Genomic DNA, 14,437 nt, shown 5'->3' on the forward strand with positions numbered 1-14,437 from the left:
TCTGGCCCAAATTGAGAAGCCAAGTTTAATGCTCAGCAATAATCAGAAATTAGCATTAAAAACTTTGAGATATGAACAAAAGGAGTAGTCAGTTCTTTTCATTATTTTGGAAGAATAAATCAGGATATAATGATATTCATAGTCTAATAGTTTATTACTCTTTAAACACAAGAAATGAAAATTCACAGATATTGGCTTGTCTTTCTAATCATCACAGCTCTGTTTTATCAAATTAGTTTTAACCATGTTAACTTATTCTCTTGATTTTTAAGTAACAAAACAAAAACTTAATCCCATCTTCCCTATTTATTTGATTTTAGGATTAGTTATTATTGTCTAAATTCAGGTAATGGAAAGGCTCTTTATTAGATATGTAATATATTCATATATCTTTATATGTATACATACACACATATTTTTGGTATATAATATGGGTATTTTTCAATTACATAGAAAAAAATTCTTCTAGCAATTATTTGAAGTTTTTACAAATTAAAAAATGTAGCGATAATTTTTCCCTAATATATATTATACAACATATATAAATTACATTCTAGATATATATTTATATATGCATACATATGAATTGTCAACATCAACATGCTAACTAATATAAGAAAAAAATACCATTCTAAAAAATTAATTTCTGGAAATTGAGGATACCCTGCGATACTGTTCTTCCCCAAGAAAGAGTTATCCATCACTAAGGGTTTTCTGTTCTTAATTCTTAAGAAATGAGGTCATTTCTTCATTACATACAGAACAAAAAATGTTATCCTTAATATAGAGATGGCAGACCATAATTTAAAATTGAAATGCTCTCCCAATTGCAAATGCCATAATGGATTTGCCAACAACTTCACAAAACTTGTTTTCATTTGTTAGCTAGATTATGGCCCTCTAAACTGTGCTTCTAAGAGACAGGTTAGTACAGTGGTTAAGAGCATGAGTTTGGCAGGTAAGAGGACCTCAGCCTGCATCCTAACTCTACTACTTTCGGGTCATAAGAATTTAGGCAAAATTTTCTGAAGTTCAGGTGAGCTTTATAGGATTTGCAAAAAAAGGTACCTAGGTAGAGGGTAATGAAAGCGGTAAGAAAAAAAATCCACAGTATTACAAATATTACTGTGATTTTGGTATGCTGCACTCCTCTCTGATTCTATGAAATTTTAATAATGAATTTTAAGCTATTTTGAATTTATTTCTAGTTTTGAGACTGAGTTTCTCTGATTAAACAAACAAGTCAAAACTCTATAAGGGCCTCCAGGCGGTGGCACAGTGGATAGAGCGTCAGACTGGGATACAGAAGACCCAGGTTCGAGACCCCGAGGTCACCAGCTTGAGCACGGGCTCATCTGGTTTGAGCAAAAGCTCACCAGCTTGGACCCAGGGTCGCTGGCTCAAGCAAGGGGTTACTCGGTCTGCTGAAGGCTCGTGGTCAAGGCACATATGAGAAAGCAATCAATGAACAACTAAGGTGTCACAACAAAAAACTGATAATTGATGCTTCTCATCTCTCTCCGTTTCTGTGTGTCTGTCTCTATCTGTCCTTCTGTCTCTCTAAAAAATACAAGAAAATAAAAAAAACCTCTATAAGGTATTCTTTATTCTTTCAAAATTATTTTGTTAAATAGAAAGAAGGAAAAAAGGGAAAAGAAGAGGGAGGAAAGAAGGGAAGGAAAAAGAAGAAAATGAGTTAAGAAAGAATGGAAGGCAGGAAGGTAGGAAGGCAGGAATATATATATATATATATATATATATATATATATTTTTTTTTTTTTTTTTTTTTTTTTTTGTATTTTTCTGAAGTTGGAAACAGAGAGGCAGTCAGACAGACTCCCACATGTGCCCTACCAGGATCCACCTGGCATGCCCACCAGGGGGCGATGCTCTGCCCATCTGGGGCGTTGCTCTGTTGCAACCAGAGCCATTCTAGCGCCTGAGGCAGAGGCCATAGAGCCATCCTCAGCGCCTGGGCCAACTTTGTTCCAATGGAGCCTTGGCTGCAGGAGGGGAAGAGAGAGACAGAGAGGAAGGAGAGGGGGAGGGGTGGAGAAGCAGATGGGCGTTTCTCCTGTGTGCCCTGGCTGGGAATCGAATCTGGGAGTCCTGCATGCCAGGCCGACGCTCTACCACTTAGCCAACCAGCCAGATCCAAAAAAATATCTTTTTTTAGCAATTAAAAACCTACACACTCTTCAGGTTATCAAAGCAAATTTAAAGCAGTGCTACTCATTAGCATTTTCTTGTCAATAACTAACAAACACTGGATATCCCAAATCACATTTTGGTTGCTGTAGGCACAAATGATGATGAATTAGACAATTCCATTTATAACATAAGGTGATACTTTTGTGGGAGCCATATATATATATATATATATATATATATATATATATATATATATATATAAATGAATAATTCTACTAGAGTTACTTGTGGCTTTTTTTTTTTTTTTGGACTGATGCTGTTGAGAATTACACAATAGAGATGCTTTCTATAAATTCTGGCTTCAGGTTTCCCTTGCCTAGAATTGAAATATCAATTTAATTTTCCTTCAACATAATGTATCCCTTCAAAGCCAGAGGCCTCAAAGGGTAATAATGAGTTCTTCCAATTAACTGTTTTAAATTTTTAATTTTGTCTTCTTTATTCTTAAACATAGCAATACTCCTTAAATTTTATTTATTGTTTCTGTGCTCAGTACTTTTGATTATAATCACATCTATATTTTTTGACATTTTTTTAATTAAATAGAAGAAAATGTCGCATTTTTATTTTTTACTTATTTTTTTGTGAAAGAGAAAGAGAGAGGGACAGATAGGGACAGACAGACAGGAAGGGAGAGAGATGAGAAGCATCAATTCTTCACTGCGGCTACTTAGTTGTTCATTGATTACTTTCTCATATGTGCCTTGACCAGGGGGCTACAGAAGACTGAGTGACCCCTTGCTCAAGCCATCAATGTTGGGCTCCAGCTGGTGAGCTGTGCTCAAACTGGATGAGCGTGCAATCAAGCCGGTGACCTCAGGGTTTCAAACCTGGGTCCTCCGTGTCCCATCCAATGTTCTATCCACTGCACCACTGCCTGGTCAGGCAAAAATGTCTCTTTACAAACAGCAAGTGTGAAAAAAAAAACAAATTATTTAGATTATTTCAGGGTATCTGCCTTTATGTTTTAGTAAATTTAGACCTAAAGATAGTGAAGTCTTAACATTATACTTTTCAAATGATAAATTGTATAATGTTTAAAGCAACAGAAGATATTACAAAAGTAATTTTAATAAGAGAAAAATAATAAACATAAAATAAAATTTTTTATTATTTAAATAGTAAATACCTTTAATATGTGATCCATATATATAAACACTAAGACTCCAGGGAAAATAATGAAAAACGAACACTAAAAGTTAATCCTCCAAAAAAAAAAATAAAACTGGTTAATGAACATATATATGAAAACGTCCAACTCAGTAAAAATAAGAAATACAATAAAAAATGATATATTTTTTTCTTATTAGATCAACAAAAATGAGAACATATATTCAGGGTTAGCCAGAGTGCAGTGAAATAGTTTATGCTGAACATTGGTGGGAGGAAAATTCAGAAAAATAATTTGGGAATAGTAATTGTCAATTACAGATTAAGAGTCTTAAAATTATTCATATCATTTTATTATACATAGAAAGTTTCACATAAGGAATTAAATCACAAATAAAGATGAGGATTTTTATGGAGATTATACAAAATATTTATAATAAAAACATAAAAATATCATAATATATAATATCTATATATATGTTATTTTACATAGCATAACACATAACTATAATGTAAAGGGTTAAATGAATAATGAAAGACTGATAAATGTCAAATTGTTTGATATAACGTTAAGTGAAGAAGTTAAGATATATTTGAAATTGTAACAAAACCAGATGTTTCATTTGCATAAAGAAAATAGACTAAAACAATAATAATTTTCAGTTGTGAAATGATCAAAGTGGTGTTGCTTATTTCTATTTCTATGCTGAGTTGTTTAACAATTTAAAATATAAAATGGCAAATGTAGAAATTATAAACGCCTATAATTTTAGAGGAGAGGGAAATAAATTCTACCATTAATATCTAAGTCTTGACTGCACAGAGAACCTGTGAAAATTTCTTAACTCCAGCAATGCATTATTGTTAGTTGATGCTGTCCCTAATTCTGTATTCTCCTGCTAAACCCAGATCCTTCATTGACCGCAATTTTTGTCATCTATGATGACACTCACATTTTTTAAATTGTGTTTTTTGCCATTTTTAGGGAAACTGGACAATCTTTTTTTTATTTAGAAATTAAATTTAATGGGGTGACATGGATCAATAAGAGTACAGGGGGTCCTCAGATTATGACAGTCTTGACATAGGATATTTCAAGTTTATGACGCTCACTATCATAAATTAAAAAACTTGATACGTGAGTGTTTCTGCTTAGGCCATTAGCATCTTACTTACAGACTATGTAGGCGAACTAGTTTGTTCACATGGCAGAAGAATATGCAGTAACGTGACATATGAGTGAGGGAGTTGGCGTCTCCCAGTACGCTTACCTATGCCATTTTGGATTACATCACTGTCAGGAACAGAATTGTGTCATAACCTGAGGGCACCCTGTATATAAGTTTCAGGTGAGCATCTCTATGGCATTGGAGCTGATGATTACATGGTGTGCTCATCACCCAAAGTCAACTCATTTTCTGTCACCATATATTTGTCCTCAAAACTGAAAAATACTAATTGCATTTTCACAGCAAATTCTTCATTTTCCTGAATGCACTTTTGACCTTCAACATGGCATCACAGCTATTAGATTCCATGAATTTGATTATATAGAAATGATTTGTTATACAGAAATTACCCTGAAATAGATAACTACAACAGAAACTGGGACTGAAACTTAAGAAACTGGTACTAAAACTGTAACAGAAACCCAAAACATATAGCATTGATTTTGAGACAAAATGGCAGGTGGAGGCCAGATGGGCAGCGAGGAGACTAGCACTGGAGACAGGAACAGTAAGAGAGTCGTTTTAGAGGGCTGGTGACAAAAAGACCAACTGTGATTATTGTCAGAACAGCTAGTTTGACTAGCAATCACTGGGAAGAGAGAAAATATACTTAAAAACTTGTGGATCTGTCTAAGGAGATTTCCAAGCAAACAATTAATTGACAGCATTACTTATCACCCTTTAACCACATATAACATGATATCTAAGAGAAAAATGAGCTAAAGAAAGAACAATTCATTTTTAAAGTATAATTTAGAGAATTATTTCTAAGGACTTACTTGCTGATTTAAAAAAAATAAACATTTCACATTTATCTCCAGCCGGCAAAAGATTCTCCAAGTAAAACACTGTCTGTCTCAAGGAAAAGATCAAATTCAGAACACTGGCTGCAAGTCAGGATCAAATCAAAGATGTAGCTCTAAGACACGTTGTTAAGACCTCGGAAAGATTTCAGAGACTTTCTGAGCCGTACAAAAGTTCTAACAATCTTAAAGACGTCCCATGGTATCCTTTTTTTGCCTTTCATGCTAAAGAGAGCAGCCTGTCTTGAAAAGATTTGTGGGGACGCAGTTTATCTAAAAGGATGGGATTATAATTTGATATATATAATAGAAATAACGTAAAAAAAATTTTTGAGTTGTAGCAACTTGGAATAAAAGGGACAGAAATAGTTCAACTAATAGTTTGGAACACTTGACTCTATTTTAGATTGCCTGCCAGCCTTTTGCTAGTCTATATAGTTTAGTACATTTTTCCAATAATTATAACAAGGAGAAAAGTATTATAGCTAACATGTATTCACCAATTCTTAAAAACCAAGCACTATACTAAGAATATTTATAGGCTATCTCATTTATTTCTCAAACAAATGTCTGAGTTTTTAAACTGTACAAATATTTTGACCTACAGCTAGATTTTTATCTCTAGAACCTCATTAGAAATGGAAGTGATGTATCTATCTGTACAATAATCATAGTGGCATCATTTATAAGAATAAAATCATGGAGAAGCCTCAAAGTCAAATAAAAGGAAAGTTAAATAAGGTATCTTTCATACAATGGCTTATCATGCATCAATTAATTAAGTTAATATAATTTAATATAAGTTAATATAATTATTGCTTTCATTTTAAAGATAGGAACACTAAGGATCTGTGATGTTATGCTGTCTAAAATCACACAGAGTTTGGCAGATTCAAGATTTTAAATCAGGTATTGTGACTTCAGAAGACCTACTCCCAAACACTGTAATACTATGCCTCAGTTGAGTCAAAATACAAATTTTATAAGAAAATAAGCCATACAATCAATATCTTGTGCATTGAAAAATATCACTCTGCAATAGAACACATTCGTCTTTTTTACAAAATTTGCAGGGCTGCATACTCTTAGAGATGACATGCACTCATGCACTCATTTCTGGGTGTGCATTTAGAAAAGACTATGAACTTTTCATGCATCCTTAGCTGGACAGTGAATCCCTGGGTCCTGGCTGCCATCATATTGCCTATTTCTGAACCAAGGAGCATCATTTGAGTTCCAGATGACAAAGAGAACAGGTCATAGGAGGCATATTTTATGTGAGGGATGGCTTCGTGAAACCCAAGACAACCTGCTGGTTTGCACTGAATAAAGCAGAGCTATACCTGGGCTGTCTTCTCTGTATGCCTTTACCACAAACTTGCTTTATAATTTTAAATAAATGACTATGGACTCTTCCTTTGTTAAAAATAAAAGAAATAAAAAAATGATGAGATTGAAAAAAAACGACATTAATGAAGAGCTATGGCTGAGATCTGAGGCACATACAAAAGTAAAAAACCCTAAGTTATGGTTCCCATAGCAACTGTAACACAGTTGGATCTCACTTTTATGTTAAATAAGTTAACTTGAATGGGAATGCAAAATACATCCTCTGAGCAAAAAAGAAAATCCTGGACAACACAGAGATATTGGTCCAAATTCTTATGGCTTGCAAGTATGTCAAATAATAACCCTGATACATATTAATATTTTCATACTGAAACTACAAGTTCATTTATATTAATTTTAAATTTTATTCAGTTCAATAATATGATTATTTAAAATGGGGAAAACTCCCATTAAATCTATTAAGTCTGAGGCTATAACTTTATAGTTTGGAAATACAGGGGCATAGTTCTGCTTTTAATTACAAAAAAAAATTGATAAAAGTACAATTTATGGAAATTCCCTGATTACATTCACTGTCGAGTGCTTTAAACTTAACATTTTCAGTTATTGTAGATATAATCTGAAACTATGAAAATTAACACATGGTCCTTCAAGGAGAGTGTATACACATAAATTTTCAAGATATTTTTGTACCTTTCTGTATTTTAATAACGTTTTTTTAAAAGCAGGAAGGGTACTTACTCCTTTTATGTAACGAGGTCTATATTGAATAGTTCCAAATAAACCGAGAATGACGATAATAATATGTACAAAATTTGCCAGGATGGGTGCCCACTGATATCCAAGGAAGTCAAATATTTGCCTCTCCAGCACACAAACCTAGAATAGCAAAACAGGATAGATAGATGAGCACACTTGTGAGAGAAAAATAAAAGGATCACATTGACACTATACTCAGCAATTATAACTGTTACCATATCAGGCATTTGTCTTTAACAGTCAGAATGACACTTTCAGGTATATTTCAAATGAAGACTATGGGAGCTATGGAGCTGAAGACACTAGCTTCTCTCTGGGATGAGTTTGTGGAGGCTTCAGGTAGTATTCATGGGATCTCGTCTGTGCAGTCGCAGGATAAATTAATTGTCATAGTCACTCTCAAACACTTGAACTCATCAACCAGAAAGTTTGGGAAGTCCACATGAAGGGCTTGTTGTTAGTAACTTTAATATCTTTATTATGTGCGGCTTAAGTGTCTGTTTGTCACCGATAGCTTATTGGTTGCTTGCGTAACTGTACTAGCCAATGGGGTGAAGTTGCCACGGCATTCAAATAGTCCCGCCTTCTGGCATGCCACCTCACAAATTGAGGTTAAAGATTGGAGCAATTATTATGCTGTTAAGAAATCTTAACACCAGAAGGGGTCTTTGCAATGGTACAAAACTAGAGGTTCTCCAATTGAAAAATAATGTCATAATAGCTAAGTCTTTGACTGGCTCCTCTAAAGGTGAAATACATGTCATTCCAAGAATTGATTTGGCTCCATCTCAAACAGGGTTGCCGTTTCAATTGAGACGTAGACAATTTCCTGTAAAACTTGCCTTTGCTATGACCATCAATAAGTCTCAGGGCCAAACGCTTAAGCGTGTTGGCATTTTTTTACCTGAGCCTGCATTTGGACACGGTCAACTTTATGTTGCCTGTTCAAGAGTTTGTGAAAGAACGGACGTAAAATTAAAAATAATTGATGGTCCTCTGCAAGGCGAGCTTAAAAATGATGGAAAGATCTACACAAGAAATGTGTACAAAGAGATCTTTGACATGTGAATTAACATTTTATTATTTAAATCACCTTTATTTATTGAGCTAGCGGTGGCTCTTAAGAAATGTACCGCCAGTGGTTTCCTTCATTGCACTGTACTTTAAGCAATTAAGCAAGTAGAAGGGGGAAACCCCGTGGGGCAGTAAGCAAAGGGGCATCCTCGCCGCCTGCCCTGGGTAATTCAGTTTGAATTAGCAGACACCTTTGCACAAATCATTTTAATTACAATTTATAATATCTAGAACAGCGGTCATTTCATATGACCGCTGGGCTTTCTAGTTATTATATAAGAAAATAGAACAAAGAGGCTTGATATAGAAGAAAAAGAACTATTCAGTAAGTCAAGAGACCTTATTCGTCACTTAGATCTGCCACTAAGCAGCTGCAGTGCCCTAGGTAAGCCATTTTCCTTCTCTAGGGGTCTCAGTCCTCATTTGTAAAATGTGGAACTCCAACTAATATATAGTGTCCTTCTAAGAGTATTGAATTATAAGTCCAACATGACTTTTTGTCATACCTCGTTACCTCTAGTAACCAGGTAAAAGGAAGGCTCTAAAAGGAAATTAAAATTGAAATTGGATTTCCAATCTGATGGAAACAAAAATAAAAGTAATTCATTACTCTTATAAAAGCAAGGAACTTAAGTCATTTCAAATGATCTTACATTCATCTGTGCTTTCAATTTTACAATTAAGACACATGTAAAAATCTAAGCTGTGAGAGAAGAAAAAGAACTCAACCAAGCAACTAAGCTACCAAACCATCAAAAAATAAAAAATAAAAATACTGTGTTTATAGTCTAGAAGTGCATTTTACATCAAAAAATGAGAGCTGGACAGTTTGTATGTCTATCTGCAGATCTAAGAATGCAAGGAGGGAGGGTGGGAGTTAAACCTAGCATTGTTCTTCCTGCTTGGCCTCAGGGGGAATGAGAATCAACTGTCTGTTCAGAGTAAACATTGTGAAAGGACTTGACGTTCCAAACAAAGGTTCAACAATTATTTTTTTCACTCAGGTATTAAAGAAAACTTATTTTAAAACCTTTAAAGTTATTTCTTGTCAGAAGGACATGGTAACTCTTGAAATAGTGTGCTTTTAAATTAAATACGTGTAGCTCGGTTTGAAGACTGCTTGAATGATTCATTTCTACTGCATTTCTTTGGCTGAGAAGCACATTTTTTTCATCAGGCATTGAAAGAGAAAACAAGCTCATGACAACTGTTTGCATAACACCTGTATTTCCTAAGATACTCTGGGTCCTACTGAAACGGTTCTCACAGCAACAGTCCTGCCCAGTCAAATCTTCATTTTCACTTAGTCATGGCAGGGATTACAAAAAGAGAATGTAGGTCTGTTCTATCCTGCGTGATCTAAATCCACAATTCCCAACAGTGGAATGCAATATTCTGATTGATAATAAGCAGACTATCATAGAACTTGCACAGAACCCCAGCTTTATAAGCCTTGAAATGCTTCCTACTCAAACATTCCTTCAGCTGTTACCATGCAGTCAACACTTCATATAAAGGAGACCCACTGTGATGTTAAGCAGTATTACATGTGCCTTGTTGAAATGCATCAGTGGTATATCAGAGCACCATTGCTATTCATCTATGTAAAAGCTCACGTTAACAGACATTTTTTTTATCCTTATCCTATGAATAAATAGCAAGTAGAAATGTAAAACACAGCAAGAATCTAAACTCTATAAATTCTGAGCATCATAACTGTGGGACACAACAGGGAAAAGTGTAGATGATGAAGCACATTAGTCAAACAGTGGGTAATCTCTCAATAAGTGCTTCAGTTATGGAAGAAAAGAGCTGTACCATCATTAATTATAAAAAGTATGTAGATGATATACTTACTATGACTGCAAAGCTAAAATGAAGTTACAACAACATTTGTCAGCCTTTTTTGTGTGACAGAACTAATAGTTTCACCAAACATTACTCAAAAGGTTATGCAGACTGAATAAGTTAATGGGCAATTCTTTACTTATAATATTTCTACATTTCCCCCTCTTTTTTATTGGCCCTATTAGCCGTCATAAGTAGCTCTATTGCAGATTATGTAATTTAGAGCTAGGACTGAAAAAATGGAAGATTTTCTGAAAAAATTCAGTATCAAGGGAGTAATAATTTATAAAAATAAATAGTTTTTTTTCTAAGAATCCCTTCCAACAGATATGCATCAACTATGAAATTACTGTCAAGGGCAGGTGTGGAATTGGAGGAAAGAAAACAAATATTTGTTAAAACACATTATGTGCTGGGCATTCACACTATTCACAGGTCATATATTACCTCATTTTCTCTGCACAAAACCCAGGGAGGTAAATATTATTGTCTTATTTGTCAGATTAAGAAATCTAAGAGGTCGTGTGGTTAAGTGATTCCTCCGAGGTCTGAGAATGGAACAGAAATGTAGGTCTCTGTGCACGGCCCCTGAACACTGTTTCTACTTTATGGATTCCAGTCACACCTCATTCCAAAACATGCTTTCACAGTATATCGTCTTACAGGATACATGCTACATTTTCAATTTATTTATTTAGTGTAGAGAATCTCTTGGATCCCATTTATCAGACCATGACATTATATTATCATTGCTCAAGGCAAAGCTCCTTCTTTGTTTTATACATTTATTTTTTATTTACCTCTTTCAACGCATGGTCTCAGTGTAATTCCCCTTTCTTTCATTGGGCTCTCTGTAATATATGTATATACTTTATATCCCTTCAATCAACTGACTTGCAAATATATGTATACAGCCTGGAAAAACATACATTGTTATTGAGTGTGCATGTGACTTTCATATATAAAGTCTTATGGAGTCTCTTTCATGCTTATCTATTTTACTTCATATAAATTTTATCTTTGTGTTTGGTTTCTGCACACTAGCCTATTATAAATGCATAACCTGTTGCTTTCCACAAAAAAATTCTGTTCTCTTTTATTACTATCACTTATGAGGTTTTAACTTTTTTAATATAAATAGAGGCAAATCTTTATCAGTTATTATTTCTGTATCTGTGGAGATAATTACTTTATTGTTTTCTTTTAGATCATTAATGGGGTTAATTATATTATTAGTTTTTGTCATGTTCAACTATGACTTTCTCTTTGAGAAAATGTCTCTTTGAAATAATTTTATCCCAGTTTCAGTTTAGGTTAAATAAAATTTTATTTGACAGCTTTGTATCAATAAACTAATCTATAATTTGATTTTCATTTTTTCCCTTTCTTTGACTCTGTTTTAAAGATTCCACCAGTATTAAAATATAAGTAAGGCATAAAATTTATTTCAAGACTTAAACTTTGAATAAACCATCCAGTCTTACTCTCTTTTTCCAAAAACAACTTGTGGCAATTTACGGAAGAACTTTTCAGTGCAGAGCTTTCCAAAAAAAATACTGTCTGGAGATGCCAGCATATAGGCATCTATCTATACAGAGAAGGGCAAAAGTAGGTTTCCAGTTGTTCATATAGAAAATATTACAATGATTAATAACAAACAATACAAGAATAACCTCTGTTTTATGTACTCACAACTGTAAAACTATTTTTATCCCAACCTGTATGTATATGTAAATTATTTTCACATTATTTTATTTACATAAATAGGATTGTAATGTAGATATGGCTTTTCACCTTGCACTTCTCAGAATTTAGTGATGTGTGCTGGATATTTTCCTACATTAGCACATCCTGCATTTATAGAGAACTATCTCATTGTATCCTTATTTAAACACTCAGTTTTAACAGATATTTAATTTGTTCCCAATTTTTGGCTATTACACACATGAGTGCATTAACCAACCTTGAATATGTATGTATGTTGCTATAACCACAGGCTAAATCACAAAAAGTGAAAACGCTGGGTCAAATTCTGATTGCAAAATTCTAAATATTATAGCAACTGTTATTAATCCTTTTTTGATGTTTATGCATACTGGTAAAACATGAAATTAACTTTTTTTTCATTAGAGTAAATATAAATTTTGAATCACTTTTGCATTATAGCACATGTGAATTCTAAACAGTTATTGTTTATCAATTAAAGTATGTTTAAGCTAAAAAAAGTTTTCAAACATCTAATAAGTACCATTAAGCAAACTTATGTTAGTGTAAATGACAACAAAATTCTTAAGAACTTCTTATAAAATGTCTTCAAGATAAATAAATTTATTGACATTTCAAACTGGAAAAGACTCCGTATTTGTCAATTTACAACTGGAGAACTGGGCCTAATCATTTGTTAAAGTTTGAAGTCTTAATAAGAGACTATTCAGTCTGCAACGAATTTGTTTCAAATGAAAAACTTTAGTATTTCCTGGTTAGCTGTGGCCATTAACTTCATTAACAAGGAAACGGCATGTACATGAATACATGAACATGGTGAGTATTTTTTAAGCCAAAACGGTACATTTATAGTGAGTTTTCAACTGTTGAAAGCCAAAATGGGTTTTCTTGAGACACTGCATCTTGCTATTCATAACTAAGATTTCTTTATAATAAATATTCCTTCTAATATTAGTATAATTTTCTTATATCCATAAAATCCAATTCGTGAGTTATTATAAATAATGCAAAATAAAATTTATACACAGCCTTTGAGAGGAAAAAGAAAGACTTTTTATTCAATTATGGTGGAACATGAATTTCTTGATTTAAAAAATGAGTTTATTATTAAAGTTTTTAGTGCTAAATTGTAAGCTGAAATGATCTCTGGGTGGTCGTCATCCTCCCGGACCCTCCCGTTGTCAGTATCCTCTCCCTCTTCCAGGAACCCAAGCTTTGAGTTTGTCTCAACAATCAGTCCCTGAGGAAAGATATAGAATAGACTCAAAGTCACATGCCAGGCAAGCAAACGCTCCCATTCACAGCCCATGTATATAGTCCAAGTGGACTTCAGGGAAATGAAAAAGCTCATCAAAAGTTAATAAAATATAAATTATGAAATTTCAGGAATGAATAAAAAAATTTGCAGTTTAGTTGTTTGCCGATTACTTATGTAACAAGTAAAACTAGCTTTGTTGCCCTGGCCGGTTGGCTCAGTGGTAGAGCGTCGGCCTGGCGTGCAGAAGTCCCAGGTTCGATTCCCGGCCAGGGCACACAGGAGAAGCGCCCATCTGCTTCTCCACCCCTCCCCCTCTCCTTCCTCTCTGTCTCTCTCTTCCCCTCCCGCAGCGAGGCTCCACTGGAGCAAAGATCGCCCGGGAGCTGGGGATGGCTCCTTGGCCTCTGCCCCAGGCGCTAGAGTGGCTCTGGTCTCGACAGAGCGACGCCCAGAGGGGCAGAGCATCGCCCCCTGGTGGGCAGAGCGTCACCCCCTGGTGGGCGTGCCAGGTGGATCCCGGTAGGGCGCATGCGGAAGTCTGTCTGACTGTCTCTCCCCGTTTCCAGCTTTGGAAAAATACAAAAACAAAACAAAACAAAACAAAAACTAGCTTTGTTACAGCATAAAAAGTAGGAAAAACCGGGGAAAATTGAGATGAAAATTGATTGGGCATAACAGTTCCCAAAATGGGTCCAAAAGTCTTATTTCATCTGTAGGGACCATGAAAGTTTAGGTGAACTTCCAGCCAAACCCACAGGATGGACATCTGTTTGTCAGAATTTTGTCAATAAAGATTGCTGCTGACCTTTATTTCTACATTCCAGTCAAGTAGGCTCAATTTGTTGTTACAGCAGTAGCTGATCTTTGTTTCTTGCTTCACAGAGAACACCAAAGCAGATAAGAAAGCTGTTCTAGTACCCTCTCCTTGATTCATCCACAACTCTGCGCCTTCAGCTAGACATTCCAGTCAGGGGATTTCTCTTTGGATTTAAGTTCCAATTGTACCCAGACTCCCCGGTGCAGCATTTTCTGCTTCTTTGTGGTCTGTGCCCTTTGGTAAAGCTGCTAGT

The 14,437-nt window shown here is 34.6% G+C and overlaps 1 protein-coding gene across 2 annotated transcripts in view; it reads right to left on the bottom strand.

The window, feature by feature from the left end:
* Positions 1-14,437, bottom strand: part of NKAIN2 (sodium/potassium transporting ATPase interacting 2) — a 1,047,208-nt gene that overhangs the window by 545,055 nt on the left and 487,716 nt on the right. For both annotated transcript variants that reach the window (XM_066373336.1, XM_066373337.1), the window contains exon 2: positions 7,445-7,582. In XM_066373336.1, coding sequence (XP_066229433.1) covers positions 7,445-7,582 — 138 coding nt within the window. The remainder of the gene's footprint in view (positions 1-7,444; positions 7,583-14,437) is intronic.

This window comes from Saccopteryx leptura, chromosome 3, assembly GCF_036850995.1.
Source record: "Saccopteryx leptura isolate mSacLep1 chromosome 3, mSacLep1_pri_phased_curated, whole genome shotgun sequence".
NCBI classification, from domain to species: domain Eukaryota; kingdom Metazoa; phylum Chordata; class Mammalia; order Chiroptera; family Emballonuridae; genus Saccopteryx; species Saccopteryx leptura.